At 35.7% G+C, this 27749-nt stretch overlaps 1 protein-coding gene across 2 annotated transcripts in view; it reads left to right on the forward strand.

Annotated features, from left to right (window-relative positions):
• CNKSR3 (CNKSR family member 3) overlaps nucleotides 1–27749 on the forward strand; it is a 194889-nt gene that overhangs the window by 141517 nt on the left and 25623 nt on the right. For both annotated transcript variants that reach the window (XM_031937587.1, XM_012549433.3), the window contains exons 2-4: nucleotides 4153–4316; nucleotides 23605–23807; nucleotides 24333–24420. In XM_031937587.1, coding sequence (XP_031793447.1) covers nucleotides 23629–23807; nucleotides 24333–24420 — 267 coding nt within the window. In that variant the 5' untranslated portion in view covers nucleotides 4153–4316; nucleotides 23605–23628. The remainder of the gene's footprint in view (nucleotides 1–4152; nucleotides 4317–23604; nucleotides 23808–24332; nucleotides 24421–27749) is intronic.

Genomic DNA, 27749 nt, shown 5'->3' on the forward strand with positions numbered 1-27749 from the left:
CAGGCATAAGATGTGAAATAGGATCCCAAAGTTATGTGCCTGTTCTGTGGGTTATAGAAGAATAGACTTTAAAGAACATCTGATAGGCTGAGGTTTAGCTATGTCATAGTTCTTTGCACTCCACATAGCAGACAATTGAACGTTGAAGAGGTTGGAGTCTAGATATTAGTTTCCAGTTAGTTAAGAGACAGATCTGTTGTCTGGTTGTGACCTAATTAGTTATCTGATATAACCCTTATACGTGAAAAATGAAGAAAAGCTCCAGGTATTTAATGTTAGTACATTTACTATAACTTCTCCTTAAGCTGACTTTTAATTTTTTTATTTACTTATTATTAATAACAAAGTTGAAATTGGATTTCAATAAAGGATAAGAATGTCTTGTATTAAGAGCCTGAGATCCATTAGGAAAAAAACCTCACATTTTTGTTTATCATTTAACTTGAGTTTCACTGTGTGTGGAAATGACCTGCTTTAAACTTGAGACTAGAAAGTAACTGAAACATCAAAGAGTTGCTATCACCATCTTTTGTTAACTCGACTAATCATTAGCTGCACAAGTGGGGAAACCGTATCAGGTGATTTGTTTGTAGGTATATAATTTATAAACTACATAGAACCCTTTTCCTGTATCACCTAAGTTTTACTACTAAGTCTGTGGGAGGAACTGATGATATTGCAGGCCCCCAAATTTGTCATTATTCCAAGTTGTCAGTGTTATATCATTGCAGAGATGTGATGATTTGCTGTGTCCTTGGTCAGGTATATTTCCCAAGGGTAAGCTCTAAGAGCTTGAAAGTACATCATGATCCTGTAGTTAAGTTCTCCTTTTGTAACAGGCATTGTACCACCATATCTGCTATGCCTAATAACATATTCAGTGTTCCTCAATCATCTCAAAAAAGAGAAGGGTGTGTGTATGTGTGTGTGTGTGTGTGTGTGTGTGTGTGTGTGTGTATACATGCATGCATACATTTTTTCAACTCTTTCCCAAAGTTGTTTGGTTATTATTGGTAATTAACATTCAGCTTCGTTTTCATTGTTTTTATTTACATTATTGTAATCATTCTGCATATTGTTTTCCTGCTTTTGCTTTTTTTTTTAACTGCATTTGTTAGTTGGTATAAATCTTCTTACACTTTTCTGAATCCTTCATTTTCATTGTCTCTTATAAGGCAGGAATATTCCATTATGTTCATGTACTACCAGTTGATGGGGAATGCAAGAATGGCAATATGGTCACTAATTTTCAGATGTAGCTGACTCATGTAAAATGTAGCCAAGATGGTTTTTTTCTGCCAAAAATTTTTAAAGGTATTTCCATTTCAGTATAAAACTGACCCTATTTAGCTAAAGAACTAAAAGGATTAAGTCATTTCCTATACTTTAGTAAGATTCAGTTTTGTGCTGCAGAATGTAATTTCTTGTTATTAAATAACACTGTATACTGTTAAAATTAACGTGATCATTTACAAGTCAGTACTTATGAAATGCTTGTTGACTTTGCTTTTGTGTCTTGTTCTTTGCTTCCATTTTATACCTCTACTGTTCATAAAGTCATGTTGATTTTTTTGTTGGTTGGCTTATTTTTAAAATACAGGCTGTGCAGTGTCATTAAAAAACCATTGAACAAGAAAGTAATTTGGAAACTTTGACTCTTAAGTATCATTAACTAACCTATGTGACTTTGGGCAAAATAGTTCCCCTTTTTATACCTTGTTTTTTTCTACAAAATTGTTGTATGTCATTTCTGATTTTTCATGAACCCATCTAAGGTTTTCTTGGCAAAGATATTGGAGTGGTTGCTATTTCTTTTTTTTCATTCTATAAAATTAGGCAGTTGGAACTGACCTTGATCAAAGTTACTTCAAACAATGGTTCTAATTACATCCAATAGTGTGGATATGAGAGAAATTTGTATTTTTTCTATTACTTAGTTAATCTATATAGAGGCTTTTCTGAATTAATCAAGAATTTATCATGTGACTATGGGAATATTTAATTCCAAACTCAATTCCTTATCTTTCATACAAGTAAGTGAGAAGACATTTTATGATTCTCCTAATAGCTATTTTTCTTGTAATACAAGAAGACTTTTTATAGACCACTTCCATGTTGGTCATAACCATGTAATACCCAGTTCTGTTGAGAACATTTCAATGAGTATATTTGGAGACCATCCAACATACATCTCATCTAGCAAAAAGGATTCTTAAGTCATCCTATTAAGTAGGCTATATGTAGTAAGAAATATGAGTTGTAACATTCTTGTACAAGGAAAATGGATAGTTCCTTTTTTTAAAAAAAAATTTAAGTTCTGTTATAGGAGTTAAAACTACAAATAACTTTTTAGAAATCATCTAGTCCACCCTCAGTCTATTATTTTTCAATTTGGGAAAGAGGGCCAAATAATCATATTTCACATTTATATTGTCAATTGGACAGAACTAGTCTTTTACCTATGAGTGACTAGAGCTAAACAGAGCATACCAGAATAGTAGGAAAGTCAAGAATCAAACAGAAATTTAATTTCAAAGTTTGGGAAATAGCTGGCAAGTAAGGGGACAGATGAGACATACATGTGTTGGGCACATTTCCCCTCTAATGGGGGGAAATGAGGAATGTGGGGAAATCTTAATATTTATACTAAATGGCTACACAGTGAGCTGTGTCCCTGACAGTGAGGGGTAAGTAACAGCAACAACAAAACAACTTTGTTTCATAACAAGGTTTTCTGAGGCATGGGTACTGTTTGATGCTTGTCAAAGCTCAGAGAACACCTGGTGCTAGTCAAAGCAATATTGTAATTGTGATTTTTGCCAGAGGGTGAGATCATCCAGAATGTGAGCGCAAAGGATTGTTGTTATTCCAAACTCAGAGCATCATAGCCTGCTTCCTGGACCTTAGCTCTGGAAAACAGGTATCTCCCAATATCTTGACAATATTGTGCTTGCTTTGAAGTTTGCAAAGCTCTTTCTTCATAAGCATAGGGAGAATTTGGGAGGCTAAGTGACTTTTTCTGTTCTTAGTGCTAGTAGTGTGTGATTCAAGTAAGATTTGGAATCAGAATTTTTGACCCCAAGGACAAATCTCTATCTATTGTACTATTTTGTTTTATGCTAAAGTTAAGATTTCCCTTTACCTACTAATATTAATTTAATGCTTTAATTCTCTAGCTAAAATTTTACCTTCTACAAGGAACCTTTCTTGATCTTTCTGAAAGTTAGTGTCTTCCTTTTGTGATAACTCTCAATTTACAAAGCATATCTTGTTTGTATATAACTTGCCCGTTGTCTCCCAGCAAGTTATATACAACTTAGATTATTCGATTGTGAGTAGAGATCTTGCTTTGTATTATAGTGTATAAATAATTGGTTATTTGTTCCTTAGTAATATGATATTTTATTTTAACTTATGATTTTGGGAGAATCACAAGCTAAAATAAGATATCATCTTCTGTCCCTGTGGAAGAGGGACAAAATTCTGTCTCTAATAATGATAGCAATAATAGTTAGCAATTACAAAGAGGAAGTTTGTAACACGTTTTTACAAATATTATTTGATATTCACAACAACCCTGGGAAGTAGATGCTATTATTTTTCCCATTTTACATCTGAGGAAACGGGAGCAGCTAGTTAACTGATTTGCCCAGAATAACACAACTACTAAGTGTTTGAAGCTAAATTTGGACTCAGGATTTTCTTCACTGGTCCAGTGCTTTTTCATTATACCACTGGCTGCCTCTGCCATTTATTGTATAAGAATGACTCTTCAACAGGTTCCCTAATCTTTATGATCCCCAGTTTAATTTTTTAAAACAAGAATTGGGGGGGGGGGGTTATGAATTTATTAAATAATCTCTAAAGTTGCTTCTTTTTCTCCCAGCCCTTCAGGTCTTAGACTTCTCGACTTAAAATCAGTTTTTTTTTTTTTAAAAAGCTAACTTCCAAACACTTGTTCTTGAACAAGGTGTTTTTTTTGTTGGTGGTGGGCTTTTTTTTTTTTTTTTTTAAGAAAATCCCCAAAGAATGAATGGGGCAAACAGGTAAAAATTTAGAATGGCAATGCTGTAATTAGTGATCATTAACTTGATTTATTAATTTGGAAATGTGAATGAAGAGATTCTAATGATTCCCTGTTTCTTTTGCTAGGGTTGGATGATTGCCTCCAGCAGTATGTCCATAAATTTGAACGGGAGAAAATAAATGGTGAACAACTTTTGCAGATTTCCCACCAGGATCTCGAGGAACTGGGTGTCACGCGAATTGGGCATCAAGAACTTGTATTGGAGGCTGTGGATCTTCTATGTGCATTGGTTAGTTACATTGTTTAAAATATACATAAGAATCTACAAATAGAAATGTTTGGGGGGGGAGCATTAAGGTTCTATTTTTTTTTTTTCTTTTCAAACCCAAATCTGACATCTTTCCTCTATTTGAAGCTTGGCTTATGTCAAATTTATAAAAGGGGGAAAGGGAAGGAAGAGATGGGAATAAGAATTTATATGGTACCTTAAGTTTTTTTTTTTACAAATATCTTATTTGATCCTCACAAACTATCAATATATCTTTTTTTTCAGTTGAAGAAAATGAGGTTAATTGATTTGCCAACGTACATATAGCATGTTAATACATGCCTTTCAGACTGTAGGCCCAGTATTTTAGCCACTGAAAATGAATTAGTTTTTTTTTTTTTTTTGTTATTAAATTCATGTTTTCTTGACTAATATATAGCAAAATAGAAAAGTAATCCAGAATGAAAAGCTTGGGTTAAGATTAATAGTAGCAATGGGTCTTTATTTTTGTGTAGGCATCTCTGTTGCAGTCAGTTGCTTGGATGTTTAGTGGAATATCAAATAGTTGTTATTTGGTATTTTATAATTTCCTACTGGAAAGGAATGTTGGAGATCACTCCCCTTCCCCATTTTATAGATTTAGATTTAGAAACTGCCAAAAATTTTATATAACTACCTTCATGTTATTCACAAAGTAGTAATTAATTAGAGTTAAGACTTGGGCCCTGATTTTCTGACTTCAATTTCAATGATCTAAGGAAAACCCAAAGCCTAAACTTTTTGAAGTAGCCACAATTTTTTTTTTTACTGTATTTAAAAATACGAAATTTTTAGTATTTAAGAGGAGGAATCCTGAAGGCAGTCCTTGAGCCTTTGACTTCATTAATCTTGGAAGACTACCACCACGTTTAACTAATCAGCAGTTTATCATCATAGTTACTTAGGGCAAGGTTAAATGATTTGCTCATGGTTATATAGGTAGTATGTATCCGAGACAAAAGATAATCTCTGACCTCAAGAAACTTACAGTCTGTTAGGAGAGATAACAAGCAATCAAATACATACAAAACAAGGCATATACTAAATCAATATGACATAACTAAGAAAAGGAAGATATTGGAATTAAGAAGGGTTAGGGAAGATCCTGTTAGAAGATGGAATATTTTAGTTGAGACTTTTAAAGGAAACCAAGAAGTTAGTAGTTGGAGTGAAGCAAAGTGAATATGGGGGATAGATAGCCGATGAAAATGTTGGGAACTAGGAGATGGAGTGTCTTGTGGGTAGAATAAATAGGATGCTAGTGTCACTGTACTACACTGCTTTTCATAGATAATTAAGATAAAAACAACAAAAATTTTATGTGGTCCACAAAAATGGGCAAAATAAAAAATTTAAAAATATCTAACACTACAAACATCAAAATGATTTATTTTAAAAAAAAGTTTTTCTACATTAACACAACCTTAACAATAATAATGGCACCTAGATGATTCAGTAAATAGGGTGTTGGCCTGGAATTAAGAAGACCTGGGTTCACTTCTTAGCTCAGACACTTTCTAGCTAGCTGTATGACCATTGGCAAGTCACTTAAAACTGTTTGCCTCAATTTCCTCATTTGTAAAATGAGTTGGAGAAGGAAATGGCAAGCCATTTTAGTATCTTTACCAAGAAAACCCTAGATGAATCATGAAGAGTCAGGACTGAAAAACAACTGAACTACAACAAAAAGAATAATCGTATAGGCACTTAATGATTTATTGCTTGGTTTGTATTTGTATCTCTTGAACACTGAAATGGTAGATCAACTTTACCTGCATTTTACCTGAATAGATCCAGCCGTAAAACTGTTGAATTAAAACTAGCCATATTCTTGTTTCTACTCTAATTTTGTTCCTTTGTATGTCTATCTTCAGGGGAGCGTTAAAAAAAATTAATTACCAAGCATGTTTATCAAGTAAACATGCCAAAAAAACCTCTTAGTCTTTAAGAGAATACTGTCAAATGAATTAATAAGCAAGAAAAAAGTTTTTTGGCCCCTCCTGGTCTGAGTTTTTTTGCTTAAAGACAAGTCAACAAACATTTTTTAGATTTCTACCAATTGCCAGGCACTATGCTAAACATTGGGAAAGGAAACAAGCATTTATTAAGTTTATTAAATTTTTTACTAACTGATCCTTATGTCAACCTGGGAGGTGGATGATTTTATCATATCCTAAGGATTTATAAAGTTTAAGCAACTCAATCAGAATCACACAGCTAAGTGTCTGAAGCCAGATTTAATTCAGATTTTCTTGATTCCAAACCAAGCATTCTATCCACTACCCCATCTACTGCCTTCCTAGACAGCAAAAGATGCAAAGAAAAGCAAAAAAAGTCTTTGCCGTATAGGAGTTCACCATTAAATATTTTTAAAATAGATGGTATTCATTTGACTAAAAATTATAACTCTGGTTCTTTGGATTATACTCAGCATCACCTTGTGCATGTTATGGTATTTCATTATATACTTTATATTTGTGGCATTAAATATTCCATTACATGAATATATGTAGGAGTATTTTACTTAAAAATAGTTCTGTTGAATTGCCTTTGACAGTGTAATGTTATGGATGTCTTTTCTTTAAAAGTCCAGGTTCGGGCAGACAAGAGCATTCAAATTGTAATGTTAAGAAATAGTGCCAGAAGTGTATACAATTACATCATGGAGAATGGTGGGAAAGAATGCTCTCTCGATTATTTTGCCATTGCTGGTCTAAGTTCCATTGATTATATAACACTTGCTGCATTGTCTGAATTCTTAAAATGGACAGAGTCCTGTCTTCCTCTCTGAAACGCACTGCCCTTGTTTAGGAAAAAAAATGAGGAATTTATTTGTAGTTGATAAATGAGCTGCCACGAGGGAGACACTGCAGCCAAGTGGTCTGAGTGTTAGCCTGGGAGTCAGAATCTTTGAATTTTAATCCTGACTGCCAATGATTCACTTTGTGACCTTTGGGGGGGACATTATGCAGTCTGTTTTTTCCATCTATACTGTAACACTCACCTCAGACTTGGTTGTGTGTCTGAATGTTTAAATGCTTTGCACTCCTGCGGGAGGAGGAGTAGGGGGAGTGCTTGCTATAGGAATTCTGCCAGTTTACCACACATTCAAATCAAATGCTATTATTTGCAAAGAAAGGGGTTTTGCTTTTAGCTGGGGTATGGGAAGTATTAAAAAATATGTACTGGAAAAATTACCTTATAATGTGACCTGTTAAAATATTTAAATTCTTAAATTTCCATTGTCTTTTTCATTTCTAGTGTTAAATGAAAGACAGATAAATTAGCCTGGAATACTATTTTTCTGTTGCACCAAGAAATGAAAGGAAGGAGTGGGCAATCATGTGAGCACTCAGTGTGTACATTAAGTGAAATAATGGACATGACAGCTACTTCAGGGCATTCCTTTTTCTTCTCCTTTTCCCTACTCTTAAAATATTAGAATAGAGTGAACAAAGCTGGAGACAAGCCAGATCCCAAAGCTATGCTTTATCTCCTACAATTTCCTCCTAATTTCCTTAGTAGACAAAGTTTTGACCTCAGACCCATTTCTGGAAATGCGTTGTGCAGCTCCAGTTAATGCATTAGACAGAAAGTTCATGTGATGTAGTTGAAATAAAGTGCTTGAGAAGGGGGGTAGACTAAGGGGATGGCGAGACTGCTTGGTGTCTTTGGTTTCAAATTAAATGATTTTTATAAGAATACTTGTTCCATTTTTAATCTATGATGCAATGCTTTTTTTTTTTGTCATGGCATTCATCTCTTTCTTTTTTTTTTTTTTTCATATTTTTAATTCAGTACTAACTTAAATAGCATTTCCTCCCTTTTGTGTTAAGGAAGGCTTAGCTCTGTTGGTACATCAATGGCATCATGGTGTAATGGAGAGTGGGTGGAATGGGAGGGGGGAGTTCGTTTTGAATTCTGCCCCATATGCTTATGAGCTTTGTAATTCTACACTAGTCACTTAAACAGCTCTGGGTCTCAGTTTCCTCATATATAAAGAGAGCTGGACTCATAAACCTCTGCAGTTTCTTCCACCACTAAAATCGATCATCCCCTGATTCAGTAAGTTGCAAGCTCACATGTCCTATTTAATGCCACTGGAAACTGAATTCTTGAGGGCTATTCCAGACTTTGAGGACATGAATCTTCTGAAGGTCAGCTTAGCTAAATTTGGAGAATCACTTCATTATTTAAAGATTGTTCTCCAGGTGATGAATGTTTTTTGGTCCACTAGCAGTTCATGAACAGTTTCTTGTATGTGGAAGATTTGTTGTTTCTGTTGATGGGGTTATGGAGTAACCGTGCTGAAATCATAGTGATGAATAACCCTTCTCTCCAGCAAATATCTTAACTTGCTTGACTGCTCCTACACTGTCTCCTTTGTTGGCTCATTGTCCATAAAGTAACTCCTAACTATGGTTGGAACTCAAGGTTCTGTCCCAGGTTCCTCTTCCTCTCCCCCTCCCTTCTTTCATTCCTTCCTCTCTGTTTCTCTCTCTTTCCCTGCCTCTGTCTTACTCTCCCTTTCCCCCCTTCTCTCTCTCTTTCCATCTTTCTTCCCTTCTTCTCCTCCTTTCTCCTAACTTGTGCCCCTCCCCCTTGGGAGGGACTCTTGGCAACTCTTGGCAACCTTTAAATATATAGCTCAAGCATTTTCTGCACGAATGGCTTTCTTGATCTACTTAAATGCTAGTGACTTCCACCTCCCAAATATTTTGTGTTTAACGACTTTGTATGTATTTGACTTTATTCACTTTATATTTATGCAGTATATATCTATCTGTAATTGTTATCTTTCTCATTACAACATAAGCACATTGTGAATAGAAATTGTTTCATTCTTTGTATTTTGGGCAGTGAGGTGGTAAAATAGGTAGAGCTCCAGATCTGTAATCGGGAAGACCCCCTATTTAACTCAGTTTCTTCATTTGGAAAATGGGGATATTCATAGCACCTACCTCCCAGAAATGCTGAGTTCAAATGAAATAATAATGTAAAGTGCTTAGCACAATGCTAGTTAGTAATAGTAGTTGTGGCACATAATAAATAATACTTTTTAGTTGGTTGAACCCACTACAAGATGAACCCTTTCCTGAATCAGTCCATTTTTAGTTCTCCACTCTCCCCAATTACTTTGTTTTTCATTTGTATTCATTTTATGCTTTCTGTGTTTTTATTTGTACTAATTGTCTTCTCTATTAGCAAAAAAACTCTATTTTGAGTAAGGAATCTTCCTCCCTCCTTTCCTTTCCTTTCCTTTCCTTTCCTTTCCTTTCCTTTCCTTTCCTTTCCTTTCCTTTCCTTTCCTTTCCTTTCCTTTCCTTTCCTTTTTCCTTTCCTTTTTCCTTTTTTTTCCTTTCCTTTTTCCTTTCCTTTTTCCTTTCCTTTTTCCTTTCCTTTTTCCTTTCCTTTTTCCTTTCCTTTTTCCTTTCCTTTTTCCTTTCCTTTTTCCTTTCCTCCTTTCCTTTCCTTTCCTTTCCTTTCCTTTCCTTTCCTTTCCTTTCCTTTCCTTTCCTTTCCTTTCCTTTCCTTTCCTTTCCTTTCCTTTCCTTTCCTTTCCTTTCCTTTCCTTTCCTTTCCTTTCCTTTCCTTTCCTTTCCTTTCCTTTCCTTTCCTTTCCTTTCCTTTCCTTTCCTTTCCTTTCCTTTCCTTTCCTTTCCTTTCCTTTCCTTTCCTTTCCTTTCCTTTCCTTTCCTTTCCTTTCCTTTCCTTTCCTTTCCTTTCCTTTCCTTTCCTTTCCTTTCCTTTCCCCTTTCTTCTTCCTTCCCTTTCTTCCTCTCTCCCTTTTTCCCTCTCTCCCTCCATCTCTCTGCCTTCCCAAATGAGGAAACTTACTCCTCTTATATAGATGAGCCTCGTCTTTGCAACTTAAAAGTTTTGAGAGAGTCCCTCAGAACATTTCTGAGTTTAAGTAATTTGTTCCCTGTCTTACAAACAATTTATGTCAGGGGCCCAAATTGATCCGGGTCTTACCTAATGCTAAGACTAGCTCTCCATTTGACCATGTTTGTCTCTATAATACACTGAAGTAATATAGGCAGGTCATTTATGGCAGTTATACATACTTAGAGGTTTATGTGAATTTTATAATACCTTGGAAATACTTAGGGGAAAAAACAAGTAACTAATTGGATATAATTCAGAAGTTATATAGTGGGTTGCCATGAGTAAAATAGTTTATGGAGACTTTAGAAGGGAGATTAAGAAAGATTCCTTAAAAATCTGTTGATATTTAAGTAAGGCTTGAGATAAAGAAAAGGTGAAATCTCTTGTTATCTAGCTAAGAAGATCTACAAAAAGGGCCTTGATTGAAGATTGTTAGGGCAGAATTGGGGAGGGGGGATGGACGATACAGGACAACCCAGATTCTCAAATTCAGGTTTGATTTAAAAAGCAGTTTGGATTTTGAACTAGGTGTTGTGTCTGAAGCCTACATAGGAAGGTTTCCTTAGGACTTGGGCTAAGAGGTAGCTTAGTCAATTTGGGAGTGAAACATATTACAAAACCTTATTTGTTGAACTGTGAAATCCCTTTAATTTACCACTTTGTACTTTGAAATTCTGCATGCTATATAAGATAGAGTTATATAAATCAACTTAATTACTAAAAAGAGCTTGTCCTGGGCAAGAGACATTGATAGATGCTGAGAATACAAAGACTAAAACAAAATGGCCTTTGTCCTTAAGAAGCTTGCTTACTTTTAGGGGAGATACAACATGGATCTATAATCATAAATAAATGTAATGTGAATAGGGAACATAAGCTGGTATAATTGGGAAAATCAGGAAAAGCTTTACAGAGGATATGGCAGATTAGCTGAATTTTCAAATTAAGGACTCTTTTAGTGACACAATTGAAGAAGCAGAATATTCCAGGCATGGGTATTTATCCAACTCAAACGCAGAGGAGGAAGTTTAAATTTGGGTGAGTACGTAGTTGTTCATTCTATCTGGAATATAGTACATACTGTAGAGGTGTAGCGGGAAATGTGCATTAAGTCTAGAAAGGTATATTAGAATTGGAATTTAGAGAGCCTTAAGCCAGTCTGACAGGTTTGCATTTTATTATAGAGTCAATAGGTATTGTAGAATTTTTAACAAATTACATAGACAGACATGTGTCTTATTTTGTCAGATGTGTAGAGAGGGCATATAAGAGGGGAGTAGAGACTAGAAGCAAGTTTAAGCAGTTTATACTATTAATGGGTCAACTAGGTGGTACAATGGTTAGAGCATTTGACTTGGAATCAGAAAGATTCAACTTTCTGAGTTCAAATCTGTCTTCAGAACTTAGTAGTTGTGTGATTCTGGGCAAGTCACTTTTTGCCTCGGTTTATCATTTGTAAAATGAACTGGAGAAGGAAATGGTAAACTACTCCAGTATTTCTTCCAAGAAAACTCCAAATAATGTCATGGAGAGTTGGACAGGACTGAACAATAGCAACATAATACTAAAAATAGTAATATAATACTAATATAGACTAAGAAGGAAGTGCTGAAGATTCAAACTAAGGTACTGGTTTTGTGAGTAGAGAGGACACAAAAATGAGATTATATAAAGAATTGATATAAGGCTTGACAGTCAACATAAAATATAAAGGAAAGAGTCAAGTATTACTCTGAGGCTGAAAACCTGGGTGAAGGGAAAGATGACTATGCAAATAAAGAAAAGTTATATAGGTTTTAGTAGGGATAGGGATAGGTTGGGGTATGTGTGTGTAGAGCGAGAAAGAATAAATAAAAGCAAGATGGAGAAAATGTGAAGGGGACATAGAGAAATTCTGAATATTGGATTCATGGGGAGCTTATGAACTTGTCAACAAAGGAGCAAGCATAGAAGAGAAGACAGGCTTCTGGATAGCCTTGGTGGGGCAGCTCCCAAAAAAGGAAGACAGATAAATAATCCCACGAAGGATACTGAAAAGAAACATTTTAGATAGGGAAAAAATCCAGAAAGAGCAATTTCACAGATAGCAAAAAGAGAGAGTAGGGAGGAGAAAATGAGATCATAGTATCAAAAACTGCAAAGTCAGAGGGGATGAGAACAGAGAAAGAAGATCATTTAACTTAAAAGTTAAGAAATCAGTGGCTATTTTGCACAGAACTGTGTCCAGTAGAGTGGTGTGTTCTGTAGTCAGATTTCAAAGAGGTTCAGGAGTAAAAGATGAAAAAGTGACTAGTAGATGGAGAAGAGTGTAGATGAATTTCTTTTTCTTTTTAAAAAGAAGTTAGAGGAGGGAAAATGCAACTTTATAGCTTGAGGCAATTACAGGGCTAGACTAAGGTGTTTTGGGAAAATTTTTTTTTTTTATCTTAATTTTTAAAGAATAGGGAGGCCTGGGTTGCGATTTAGGAACTTGTAGATAAAGTGAGATTGAGACTGATTAGACAGTAATGATTGATGGAACAAGTTCCTGGAGATAAAAGTGGAAGACAGAAGTTGTTTGGCAAAGTAGAGGACCAACCCTTTTCTCAGAGATTTGAGCAAAGGCCAGGATGAGTAATTGTAGGGGTGTGTAATAAATAGGGAGAGGTCAGACCTAAGTTGAGTAGGAGGCAGATTTCAGCTTCTGAAAGAGATACATGAAGGAGAAATTGCTTTAAAAGAGAGGAATAGCATGATGGTCAATAAGAGAAAAAGAGGTTTGCCAATTAAAGTTTGTGTTGGGGTGGGCCAGTATACTTTTGTTACAAATTCAACAACAACAAAAATTTGATCCTCAAATGAAGCATTAATAGGTCATTAAACAATTAACAAAAGGATATGCAACAAGGATACATTAACATAGCTTCTATAAATGGAGCCCTTCCCTCATCTCTACATGTCTGGTCAATCAAGATGAAATGATTCCAATAGCCTTCAGCTATCCACTTAGAATGACCCCAACACAGATATATGGGAAGCCATGTCTGTACAGCCAGAGGCCACCAGGAAAGAGTATCTAGTGAGACACAGATTGAGCCTTGCCCCACCCTGGCTATTTTTCCTTTTATTCCTAACCCACATTAGGGATAGGAGTAGTGTTGATAAACATTGGTCCTATCAAAATGGGATAATATGGATATATGGTGAGATAACAAGGCCTTCCATATATCTATGTATTGTGGAAAGTATGTGACTATGTGTGACTATGATCTAGCTGAAGATTTGAGTTCAAAATTCTTAAAAATTAATTTCCTAAATGTGTTTGCATGGTGATAACAAAAGTGAGCAATCTCAAATGAGCAAGCCTTTCAGTCAGAAATGATACTATGTGGTCTTACAGTTATCCTGTTACTAGATTTGTTTTACTCTTAGGAAAGATATTCTTTGTCTTAAGGAATTAACTGTCAAGTTAAATGATATTGGAATAAGAGAAGATAATATAAACTTGTTTCAAAAAGTAAAAAAAAAACCTATAAATGCAAATTGTAAGACTCCTTTTTTTATTAAGGCTTTTTATTTTCAAAACATATGCATAGATAATTTTCAACATTCATCCTTGCTTTGTGTTCCAATTTATTTTTCTCCCTCTCCTCTCCTCCCTTCCCCTCCATCCTCTCTCCTAAATGGCAAGCAATCCAGTATATGTTAAAAATCAGATCAAAAAGGAAAAAAAAATGAGAAAAGAAAAGGCAGGAAACAACAAAAAGAGTGAAAATGCTATGTTGTGACCCACACTCAGTCCCCACAGTTCTTTCTCTGGGTGCAGATGGCTCTCTCCATCATAAGATCATTGGAACTGGTCTGAATCATCTTACTGATGAAAAGAGCCACAAGTAAGACTCCTTTAACCAAGCCTGTTTTAATCCTCTTATTTTTCATATTCCAGATCTTTCCCTTATCTTTATAGTAGAATTAAATTAGGGTAAATTAAAATTGGGGATAGAGATTATAATGTTCTTCCAATGGGGGTGATTTAAAAAAATGTTTTAATTGCTAAGTAGATTAATCATTGAAAGAAAGAATTCTTGATCCCATTAAATAAGGGCCTTGATTGGAACATAGGATCATGGATTTCAAGCTGGAAAGGACTTGAGGATCCATCTAGTCCAACTTCTCTATGTTATAAATATGGAGAGTAAGGTCCAAAAAGATTAAATAATTTGCTTTTGGTGACACAAATAGATTTTCCAAGTAGGATTTGAATCTAAGCCCTCTGAGTCCTAAAATCAGTGCTTTCTCTTCCAGGCTTTTGTATTTCTTACTTTGGGTCACTTTATACCTTATTTTGGTTCATAGTTCTTTTGTAGTTTGAGGTTCATTTATTCATTTATGTAATAGAAAAAACATGGAAGTCATTTACCCACTCAAGAAAAAGATTCTACCTTTTAGAAGGGGAAAGAGAACAAGCATTTGTTTTGGGCACCATGCTCTAAGCGTTTATAAATATCTCATTAGCTCCTCACAACAATCCTTAGAGATCGGCCCTGTCATTATCTCCATTTTACAGATGAGAAAACTGAGACAAAGAGAGTTCAAATGACTTGGTTAGGATTCCAGAGGTAGACAGTGTCTCAGTCTGGACTGGAACTGAGGTCTTCTGATTGCAGACCCAACACTCTTTTCCACCGAGTCACTTACCCGTTTCTCAAACAATTGCTATATTTGGAGAATTGTGCTGAGATGGATTAGGTCTTTAGCCTTTTGGAATATAAAAGGATCATAGGATCATAGGTTTAAAGTTGGATAGGATTTTAGTGGTCATTAAGATCAATTCTCTCACCTTTACAAATAAGGAAGGTGAAGCTCAAAAAAAAAAAAAAAAGTATTTACCCAATGTCACTCAGCTAGAAAATATCTGGGGCAGGACTTGGAACCAAGATTTCCCGACTCCAAGGCTAGTCCTCTATCCCCAAGATACTGTGCTTCCTCTCCATAGAAAGGGATATAACATTCACAAATAGTCCATGAGGCAGTGAAGAACACCATATTATGGGGTCCTCAAACTATGGCCGTGGGCCAGATGCAGCAGCTGAGGACGATTATCCTCCTCACCCAGGGCTATGAAGTTTCTTTATTTAAAGGCCCACAAAACAAAGTTTTTGTTTTTACTATAGTCCGGCCCTCCAACAGTCCTGAGGGACAGTGAACTGGCCCCCTATTTAAAAAGTTTGAGGACCCCTGCCATAAGACTAAATGGTAGAAAGGCTGCTCATTTGAGATGCTGGAGGAGGTTTCCTCAAATAGAGTTTCCTGCACTGACAAATCACAGGCTTGGACACCTTCCTCCTTTCTCCTAAATAACCAAATAGAATAATGTCCCTTATACGTCCCTTCTGAAGTTCTGCTGATCCCAAAACCAAATGACAAAGATGCCAGAGCCCCAGAAGTCATCTTCTGTCCCTATTCTGTTTCTGCCCGTGTGTGATCACCACTTCCATTTTTCCCCATCATCTGGGAAACCCTTTACCTCCCAAGTCAATCCATTTTTTTTTCCTTTTTCTTTTTTTTTTTTTTTTTGGCTGAGGCAATTGGGGTTAAGTGACTTGCCCAGGGTCGCATAGTCAGGACTTGTTAAGTGTCTGAGGCCAGATTTGAACTCAATCCACTTTGCTACCAGCTGTCTCAATCCATTCTTATCAAACCTAAAATTGCCCTTTTGAAATTTGTTCTTAGCTTTGCATTCTAATACACCTGTACAAGTCATATTCCCACTAAATGGGACTGATTGGATGAAGTATTTCTCAATATTGAGTCACAATGATCCCTGTTCCCAGAACTGGGACCCTGGGGAGGTCATTTGATTTTTGGAGGAATGAATTTTGATCCCTGGTTCAAGTCCAGACTGAGACACTGTCTACCTCTGGAATCCTAACCAAGTCATTTAACCTCTCTCTGTCTCAGTTTCCTCATCTGTAAAATGGGGATAATGGCAGGGCCGTTCTCTAAGGATTGTTGTGAGGAGCTAATGAGATATTTATAAAGCACTTAGAGCTTGGTGCCCAAAACATTGGCAGTACTTAACAAATGCTTGTTCTCTTTCCCCTTCTGAAAGGCAGAATCTTTTTCTTGAGTGGGTAAATGACCTCCATGTCCAAGTTGCAGTAAGTGACATGACCTCTGAGAGGCAGCCAACATTGGTGACCATTGGTCAAGGTTCTTTCCTTTTAGTCTATCCAATGAGAAGGCTTGGGTCTTTTGCTATTTAAACCTCGGTCCATGTGGGAAGCTGGTCAGGTTCCAGGAGCACATGGTGGGAGTTGGGATGGCTCCCAGGTGTGTGTCTGGGTCTCTCCCTGCAGGGATTCCCTTTGTACCCGATGATGTCTCTGATCAGTTAATTGAGAAGGGTCTCTTGCACCTGACCTGTCCCACACACCTCTCTAGAATGAAAACTGGAGGGCGGGGATTAAATGTCAGTTAACTTCAATGTTCTGTATATAACTGCTTTCAGTGGCTGTTCCTAATCTCAGGAATATTCTTTTTCTTCCTCTCTGCCTCCTGCTTCTTTGAAAATTTCCATCTAAGTCCCATTTTCTGAAAGAACTCCTTCACTCTGGTATTATTCTTCCCTCTGAGATTATCGCCTAGGTTACTCTCAATATAGTCTGTTAATATATATAATTGTTTGCATGTTGTCTTTCCTTCTTAAATAATTGACTTGGTGGGAACAGGGTCTTTGTTTTGCCTTTCTTTCCTCAGTGCCTGGTACATAGCATGTGTTTAATAGATGCTAGTTGACTTCTTGATAAAAGGATCGTTTATATATGCTAAGAGGGGTTGTGGTATCATATAGTGACATTATTCTAACATAGCCGTAATATTTATAGCAGAATGTGACCCTAGCAGGGCTAGCTTCCTCACTTTACAGAAAAAGCTGAGGTCCTTAAATAGTTGTGACAAGATTCTTTAGCTTTTAAGTAGGAGAACTTGGACTCATCCCTAGGTCCTCTGCTTCCTAAACCCTGTAGTCTTTTTGCTTTTTGAAGTTGTCATTTGAAGTTGCAATGATTTCCAGGTTAGTTTTTGCAGTAATAAAATACAAATTTCATGTTGAAACCTTCTTCCTCCCCCCTTCCCCATTTACTGTTCAAACAGACAAATCCAATTTGAGAACCTGATCTTTTTCTGTGTTTCTTTGCTGCAGGCTCTTAAATCAATAATCCTTTCCTGATTATATTTGTACTGTAGGTGGTACTTACCAAGCCAGTAATAATCCATTTGTTATTATCTCCATGTTAGGGGGAGAAAGGGGTGTGTGAGGTGGGGTGTGGGGTGGAGTGTGGATAGAGAAGGGCAGAGGGGCCTCCCTGTGTGAAAGAGTCTGGAGCAGGATGAGTGTAATTTAAACCTTTTTTCCTTCTCCCTCCCCTCCCTTTTCTCTCCTCCCTTGTTTTTTTCAGGGCCATACCTGACACTAGTACAGTGATTGAGAACAAAATGTGAATCAGGAAAAGATGAGAGAAGGAAAGCAAGAGAACACTTGGCAGGGAGCTTTATTGTATTGTTTTATCCAAGTATTGAAGTTTATAGCTCCTTCTACTTTGCATTTTCACTGCTTTCTCTTCAAAAGTGAAGTCAAGTAACATTAATTCATTGCCTACTATTTACCAGACAGAGTGGAAAGCACCAGAGATAAAAAGAAAGGCAAAACAAAACAAAACAAAAAATCTGTTTTCAAAGATCTAGAATTCTAATGGGAAAGGCAACAACTAAATACATACAGTATATATCTGGGATAAATTGGAGGTGATTTTAGTGAGATTAAAAGAGGAGTAAGAAAGGCTTCCTGCAGAAGATAGGACTTTAGCTGAGACTTGAAAAAAGCTACAGATCTCAAGAGATGCAAAGATGATGAGAGAATGTTCCAGGCCAGTGAAAATGTTCAGATGGAGAGATGGATTATTCTATATGAGTAATAGCAAGGAACAGTGTTGTGGGGATCAGAAAGTACAGAGAAGGAAGGAGTAAACTAAGATTAGAAAAATAGAAAAGGGCCAGATTATGAAGAGCCTTAAAAACCAAAGAGAAGATTTCCTATTTGATCTTGGAGGAAGAGGGAGCCTCTGAAGTTTATTGAAATAAAAAAGATTATTCAAATAGAAAAGCATTTGAAAGATAAGATTAATAACTAAAGCTTCTGCAAGAAAATTTTTAAATCAATCAATCCATCAAGTGTTTATTAGGCACTTACTATGTGCCAAGTTTTGAATTACTCTGATGATATAAAGATAAAGATGAAATTGTCTTTGTCTTAAAGGAAAATTCTTTTAGTGGATGGATTAGGATTGAGGAGGCAGCATATGTGAATGTAGAGAATATACAGGAATAAAGAAAATGAGCAACTAAGTTACTCTGACACTGCTATGAGTTGGCTATATGAGAGGAATTTCCCATAACTCAAAACACTTAAGGTGATTTGAAAGGGCAAATGATTTTCCACTGCAAGGGAATGGAGGTACAAGTGTAATCACAGATCTTTCTTTATGTCAAACTGTGTGTAGGGTAGTTTTGAAAATATAGTTGGTATTATATCATCAGTCAGTTTAAAAAAAAACTCTGACGAACATCCAGCTTTGTTATTGTTATTCTCTAGGAAAAAACCATGTTCAAGCATGTCATTTCCTAATGTCTAGTAAATGACAGTAAAAAGGATGGATGCACATCCAGGCATTGTTGACATGGAATATTCTTTTTTTTAATAACATTTATAGTATTTTGTTTAAATCTGGAAAAGGCTTAGTTTTTATTGTATGTAACTGGATAAGACCATTTGTATCCATTTATATTTTAGTAGTTTAAAAAACCCCAACAAATCAAACATCCTCTCTCCTCCCTTCTCTCCCCCCCATAAAATGATTATTTTATAGCTATGGAAAACCAACAAAATTTAAAACTTAGCTCCAAAAAATATGGCAGTGAAATCAGAGGGAGAATTTTAGATCTGGCAGGGTTTAGTATTGATTGCCCAGCAGCTGTAGTTTAAAGGAAAAAAAAAAACCCTCAAAACTTAAAACTTTTCACTTTCCATGACTTGTGGTAGAGGAAATTTATTATATATTTCATAAAACTATAGTCAGATATGAGCAAACTATTTTCAAAAGAAAAGGAAGATTTGTTATTGGAAGGTATGTTTATAATCAGGACTTTTTTGGAAAACAGTAGTGTAAAAAGTTAGAAGATGGTCTATTGAATCAATCAGGTGAGAAAAGTTGGGGTTGAAAAGAGCTGAAAGGAATTTAGACTTTGTTCAGGAGGAAATGGACTAAACCAGTAAAACACCATAGAGCTTAAGAGATCTATTACATTCATTTTAGATATGAAGAAAAAAACCCCAACTAGTGAAATAGGCCCAGAATCACCCAGGGAGTTTTATTAACTCGACAAAAAACTGAGGTTGCCTCAATTTAAATCTAGATCTCTGTGGCTTTTATGGGGGGGGGGTTGGAGTGGGGCTGCTAGCAATACACAAATGCTACTTCTTGTTCTGTCACTCCCAGCCTCTTCTATTCTACCTTACCTGTGGTTCACTCCAATTCTTACCATGTCATCCATTGTACCCTCTAGAATTCTTGTTCTGAAGTGCATAAACTTGGACCTTTTCCTCTAAATTTCCTTTAGACTAACTGCTTTCACTGAAACCTCGTTTCCCCTAGTGTGTGCCTGGACAGCCTTAGTAGTATTGGCTGTAACTTCATCTATCCCTTCCCTCCTTTTTAGATTTTTGGAGGAAGATTTTGGAATATTATTTTCCCTTTATTGCTTCTAAATTTGTCCTTTGTCACAATCACTCATCAACTATTTGTTTTTTGAAGTGAATTCTTCCAATTTTTTTTTTTTTTTTTTTAATATCAAATCAAGGTAGCTTTTGGGGGTTGCAGCCAGGTAATACTCTTACTCCTTTTACTTGGCATTCAGTGCTAGTTTATCATCTTTTTTTCTCATTTCTCAATATATGCTCCTGTACCAGAGGGTTTCAGTGTTTATATTGGTGTTTCCTCAGACTTCTTAACATAATCCCTTTAAATTTCCTTTCCCACTCTTAACATAATCCCCTTAAATTTCCTTTCCCACTCATTCTACTTCAGCCAACACAGGAATTCTGGATCTCAGTTTTACCCATAGGTATTCCAGTTCCTTAGTCAAGAACTTTTACATTCACTCTGACCATAACTTATCATTCTATCCCTTTTTGTGTGACTCACCTGCACTTCACTTTTGAAATATTTAATACCTAAATCCTTCAGAACTTTCCTAGGACATGATCTTTGCTCTGACTTTACTTCCTTTTCTTTCTAATTAAAATTTCATAGTTAAATAATTCAATTCTAAACTCTAAAAAAAAATTTTCTTTTAATCCTTTGATTCCAGATTGAGGTAATTTTCATTCTTTTTCTGCTGCTGAATGCTACTGGAGGAAGTTAAAAAAAAAAATCATGATGACACTTTAAATTCATATTATTCAGCTTTAATTGGAGACCTCTACAGAAAAGATTTCAAACCTTCTCTCAGGTTTCCTCTTCCTCCACTTCATCCCTTACTCTCACCCAAGGACCTCCTTAATATTTTATTGAGAATATTGACGCCATTTGCTATGTGTTCTTTTTTCATTTCGAGACTCTTTGACATTGCTTGATATCTACTATACCTTCTACACATATGTCCTAATGACATAAAGTGCAAGTCATTCCTTATTAACTCTAGGATGAAATTTAAATTTCTTTCTTTAGCTTCTAAAGCTCTTGCAATCTAACCTTAATGCACTTTACTTTTCTTCCTACACTCTATAATCCACTCAATTGATTTTCTCTTTATTTTTCACACCTTTCACTCCAAACCCAAATGCTATTGCATTGGTGGTCACCCATTTCTGGGTTGTATTCCCTTCTCTTCTGTTTCAGAGAATTCTCTTCCTCTGAAATGCATCTTAAAGCTGTCCACATTCCTTATTTTTATCCTTATGGATACTCATTGTCTTTCCCAACTACCTTGTGTTTTCTACTTATATTAGTTCTGTGGATATGTATTGTCTTCCCAGTTAGAATGTAAACTTTTTGAGGGATTGTTTTATTCTTTGTATTTGTATGACTTTGCTTACATATTAGACACTTTAAGTAAAGCCTTGATTCATTGAGTGTTATTTCAAGATTTCTTTAAAGCACAACTTGGCTTCCTCTTGGAGGTTTTTTTCCCTCTTAAAAACACTGTCTCCCCCCCTCTCCTCAATGGAGCTTTCTCCATCTTGAAATTACTTCTTGTTGCTTTGTTATATAGTTATATTTAATTACATATGTAGATGCTTTGATGATGATGATGATAGCTAACATATAAGTAGTTCTATATGTGCAGGTATTGTAGTAAGCTTTTTACAAATATTGATACTCACAAAAACCCTGGGAAGGTAGGTGATATTTTTTAGAGAAGAAAACTGAGCTAAATAGATGTTACTTAATTGCCTGAGTCACATTTGAATTTAGATCTTTTTGACTCCAGCTTATCCCTCTAAATAGCTGCTTTGTTTATAAGTGTATTTGTATTTACATGTAAATGTAAATTTCTTGAGGGCAAGGAATGTTTTACTTTTTGTCTTTGTATCCATCATTTATTTAAGGATAGTGGTACCTAAAGATCTATCCATCTGTTCAATAGACGTACATTTTCAATTATTATCTAATAAAGGTCACTACTATATAATTCATCTATGAGACTAAGTCATATTAGATGTCCATTAAATACTTTTGCATGATAACCAAATCCCCTAGCAAGGAAAAAAAAAATGTGATCATGGATTTGGGAAAAGGGAGGATTTTGAATTATTTAGCTTTTTATGATTTCTAGGTATGAATAATTAGTAAGCATGTTAAGTGTCTAGTCTATATCTGGGACTGGAGATAAAGTGGCAAAAATGATACAGATTCTGTCCCTTGATGAATATATTCTCTAGGCAGTAGCAGCATATAAACATATAATTGTATATGTGCACAAAATAGATACAGAAACATGAGTGTGCCTGAGGGGAGGGTCAGGCTATCTTTCTATCCAGAGAATACTGAATGTGCCCTCTACATTGCTGTTTTCACTGGACTAAATTGTCATTTTATAACTTTTAAAGTACAACATGAAGGTTATACATTTAGTGTTGATTTTTGTTCTGATTTTCCTAGAATGCCCTTCGTTTTTACGTCAGCCTATTGTATTCCTCCATCATCACTCAGCCCAAATCCTACTTAAGCTAGGATTATATATTCATGGAGAGAGAAAGGTGGTAGAGCTTAGAGATGATTTAGTTTGTCTTCCTTCATTTTATAGATAAGGGAATCCAAACCTTGAAGAGGTTGAGTGATTTAGCCACACAGATAGTAAGTAACAAGAGTGGGAATTAGAACTCAGATCCTGTGACTCAAAATTTCAATGCTTTGAACCCTGGGCCTGCCCTACTCCGGGTTATCTCCCTTCTCTGAACTGGGGCAGCCCTTACTGTTGTTCTGACCATGGATCATTGAGATCTCTACTCTTCTACTTCTAGTATTTTGTTTATAAGCTGTGACATCTCAATTATATGAATATATCTCTGAAAGCAAGATCTACTTCTTATACATTTTTTATTCACCCATACAGCATAATAACTACTCAACAAATGCTTATTTGGGTTTTGTTCTGGCTTGAAATTGAATATTTCCCCTTAAATTTCCTTTCCCACTCTTTCATTCTACCTCAGCCAACACAGGAATTCTGGATCTCAGTTTTATATTCATAGATATTCTAATTCCTTAGTCAAGAACTTTTACAGTCACTCTATCTGTGAATGATGAATAATAACTATACACATAAAGTATCATGCATATTACCTTGTATGTACTTTACATGTAAAGTTTTATGTATGTAAAATAGAAATGATATGGAGTAGGAACAGAAATATAGAGCAAAAATACTTTGTAAATTAGCAAAAGGGAATTGACTTATCCTTTGTATAATTAGCAAGTAGTACCTTGAAATGGATTGCAGTAAAGTCTTTGCTGAGTATCAAAACCCATTTGGCATTTTTCTTGGCAAAAATAATGGAGTAATTTGCCATTTTCCCCTCTAATTCATTTTACAAATGGAGAAATCAAGGCAAACAGGATTAAGTAACTTGCCCACAGCCACAAAATATGAGACCAGATTTAAACTCATGAAAATGAGTATTCCTCTCTATCTGTTGTACTGCCTTTCTACCTACTGATACCTTCAGAGATCAATCATTCAGAATTTTCAAGCATTTGTTGGCTTGATAAAATTAATATTGGCCTTTTGGGAGTGCTCTTCATAGAGTTTAACTTGTTTTATTTTGTTTTGTTTTTCACAGAATTATGGCCTTGAAACAGATAACATGAAGAATTTGGTTCTGAAACTACGGGCCTCTTCCAATAACTTGCAGAATTATATCAGTAGCCGGCGGAAAAGTTCAACTTATGATGGAAACTCCTCCCGCAAACCTCCTAATGAATTCCTGACTTCGGTGGTGGAACTCATTGGTGCTGCTAAAGCTTTGCTAGCTTGGCTGGATAGGTAACTTTACTAATCTCCCTTTTCTTTTCCTGTCAGGTCAGGAGATGGGATGCCTAGTTGACTTCCTTTTGTTATAGAAACATGAGTAATTTTTTTTCTCACTTGGACACTCCCCAGGGAGTTATGGGTCAGTGACCGACTTCAGAGCCCCTTTGGAAAGTCTTGAAAAGTGTCTTAGCAGGAGAAGATACATCTCAGCTCCTTTCAAGACTGAAATTATTTTTAAAGATTGTGTAGAGTAATTTGGTTAGTATGAGGTTGACATTTGGCAGTAGCAAACTCCCTGGTCCAATTTTGTTTTTTTATTCAGCAATGTACTGCCTCCTGTGTTAATGCTAGTCAGGATAAAGTTTTATTAAGTTACAAGATAGGAAAGGGTTAAATATAACAAATATAGTTAACTATATAATCTATGGACTCATACCTACCAGCTGACAGGGTTGGAAGCCTAGTACATTTCTTGTCTCAAGGAAAGGTTTTTTCCTTCTTTTTTCTTTTCTTTTCTTTTCTTTTTTTTTTCTCCAGGACTCCATTTACAGGGATCACTGACTTCTCTGTGACAAAGAATAAAATCATTCAGCTCTGCTTGGATCTGACCACCTCAGTTCAGAAGGTCAGTTAATTCTTTCCTTTGACATTCTTTCTCCTCTTGCCTTCCCAGAAAATTGAACATTTTTCTGTAGAAAGAAAATAAGTGCACTTTGATATTTTTTGCTCACTTTGATACATGGTGTTTCCAGATTTTACCCCTTTAGGTACTGCCCAGTGCTTAAAATTGTTTTCTTTTAAAAGCTCCTGAACTTCGGAAAGGCCATAGAAATATTAAAATTTATGTCTCTGATACCTTAACTATCTTTAAGCTCTCAGGGTCTCAATTTCCTCATCTGTTAAATAAGAGATTTTGTACAAGGTCATAGTATTGTTTATTAAAGAGTATACATGATAATCTCTGTCTTTAGAGCTGGAAAGGACCTTGAAGGCCATGTACTCCTCATTTTACAGATAGGAAAACTGAAATCGCCAGTGGGTGGGTTTGTTTATTTTTTATAGGAGAGTAAGTTTCCTGATAAGAGCTTCTTCCAACAATTGGGGAGGTGAAAGTGGCAGATTTATGGAGATTTTGTCTACTTGGATTTCAGTATGTCAAGCCCCTTGGGAGCCAGTGGGGTGGGAAATAGGACCAGGGTTGCCAAAGGAGGAATGAGTTGGCCCCCTGGTTGAAAAACTGTGCCAATTTATAGCAGCAAGGGCCTGGGAATAATCCCTATACTTTCAGCCTAAGTGAGAAAGGGAGATCTAATCTTTAAAACTAACAAAAACAATTAAAAAGATCTAAAATGAAAGTGACTGGCACAAGATCATGCCAGATGGTGAGTAGCAAAGCCTGAACTTTAGTGATCTCTTAGGGATCTTTTAGTCCTAATATTTCATAATTCTGTCTATTCTGCAGTTATTCTATATTCATTTGCAAAATAAAATTTGGCAATAAGTTCTGTGACCAAAATGGAAAAGAATATGGAATACTACTCTATCCTCTGTTGACCATATCCCTGTGGGGCTCAAGATCCTGAATGAGTACTGATTTCATTGATTTTGAGTTTTTCTTTTTCCTAGACCCTAAAAAGTTGATATTTGAATTGATTAATCCTGATTCTTGTGACATTAAACTGCTAACCATCTCTCAGTTTACCTAATGATTATGTACTTTGGTAACTGTGTTCCTACTCCAAATTTCTTTGGATTGGCATCTAGCTTTTGATAAAGGATGCCTGATGTATATTAAAAATACAACCAAAAAGCACTTCTGATCTCTCTCCAGCTTCCTTCCTTTACCCCTGCCTTCATGAAAGAATTAACATAACCTGGTTTTCCCCTTTCCATAGTCCCATTTTGTTGCTGCTGCTGCTGCTTCACGTCAGAATTGATTTGTAAAGCTCTCTGTTTAAAAATTAACTGGAGTACAGTTAAAGGATCTTTTTTTAAACCATCTCTGTGATTTCATAGTTTATGGAATTCCTGGTGAGGTGCTCCCTCTTCCAATGCAGATGGGCATTTTCTTTGTAAATTATAGTCTTTGATAAATTGCCTGAAGGCTTAGAGAAGTGACTAACTGTGTGTTTTAGAGGCAAGACTGGAATCCAGGTTTTTCTGATTTAAGACCACCTCCCTATCCTTTTTTGCCAAGCTGCCTAATTTCAATAATAAATGCTCTAAATAAAACAAGCAAGTCTTCTCATAGGACAAACCTGTTTTTGTTGTGGAGGATTTTTTTTTTTTTTCAGGGTTGGCCTCATTTGTATGGTTTTTCTGTTGTGGGAGTATTATGTATATTTAATATGGTTTGAAATAAAAGTAACAGTAGTAATTATGCAGTTACATTTAAGATGAATTAAATGAGTTTTATACTTAGGCAGATATCTACTTCAAGGCAAATGGAATGTTTCTTGTCCATCTAGACTGTATATTTTCTATTTAGGTGAACTACTGGCATGGCTTGGGCAGTTGGCTCTTTTATCCACAGTGAAAAACCTGAGGATTCTTACTGCATAGCTGTAAAACTGCAGTAAAGACTCCTTTTGTCTTTAAATTTTTATTTTATTTTTAATTTATGGAATAAAACAAGCATTTCCATAATATAGTATAATAAAAAAGATGATTGTATAGAAAAATAACAGAAGAAACTGCAAATCTATTATGTGCTATTCTTTTAAATATATGTTATGTAAATTTCTTTCCCCCCCTTTTTTCTTCTTTTGTCCTCCTCTCCCTCCCACTGGCTGAACCAATTATGGTATATGATTGTGATGGAATACAATATGTGCTAAAAGATTTGATGAACTCGATGACCTTAGAAAAACATTGAAAAACTTGCAAAGATTAAAGATACTCCTTTCTTGTCATCTGATAACTTAAAAAAAAAAATTAATCATATGTTTTGAGAAAGAAAAAAAAAAAAGAAATTTTATAGTTTGGATTTTGACCTGTCATAAAAAGTTGAATGATTGGACATTTTATATAGGGTAGTGAGAATTCCTTCTATAGGAGCAGATAGGTGGAATAACAGTTGATATGAGTACCTGGAGGCAGAAGGACCTGAGTTCAAATAGACCTTAGACACTTAATAGTTGTGTGATTCTGGACAAGTTACTTAACCTGGATTGCTTCAAAAACAAATAAACAACTCCATTCATATAGTTAAATATTGATAATACTTTCCTCTGAAGACTCCTTTCTCTTCCAGTGATTTTTTAAAAATATTTTATTTTAATCAAATCACACCTCTTAGCTGTCTTCCAAAGCTTCCTTTAATCTTTTCCTCCTCTTCCTCCCTTCTCCTGCCCTGCCCCCCTTCTGTCTCCCTCTCTTCTCCCTTCCCCCTCTCTTTTTCTCTTTCTCCTTCTCCCCTTCTCTCCCTCCCACCCTTTTCCCCTCCTTCTTTCCCCTTCTCTTCCCCTTGCCCCCTTTCCCTTTCTTTCTCTCTTTCCCTCCAACCTACTGTGATTTTCACATTTCTGCTTACTCACCAGAATCAAAACCTTCATCTTCTCATGTCTCCTCCTTAATTACAGCTAAAATCTAGTCGGTCTCCATGTCTGTGGATTCTACTTTCCAAATGTCACTTCCATTTTGTCCTTTCTATTCTTGTTGCCTTTGTTTTAGTACATGACACCTTCTAATCCATATTCCTATGGCCCGATTAACCTTTCTAGTACATAGTTCTTGTCAAGTTATTAGAAAGTCAACAGAACTACAGAGGGGAAAGGGAGTAAAAATATAGTAGCACCTGATTTGGATTTAAACAATTTTGGGATCCAGATTTAGTTATGTGCTAGTCATATTCTCTCCCAGGAACTCAGTTTCCTTGTTTGAAAGGAGTATATTATAGTAGGTGACCTTTGAGGTTTATTTCTATTCTTTGTGCTTTATCCTGTGATTGAGAGG

Source organism: Sarcophilus harrisii, chromosome 4, assembly GCF_902635505.1.
Source record: "Sarcophilus harrisii chromosome 4, mSarHar1.11, whole genome shotgun sequence".
Lineage (NCBI taxonomy): Eukaryota > Metazoa > Chordata > Mammalia > Dasyuromorphia > Dasyuridae > Sarcophilus > Sarcophilus harrisii.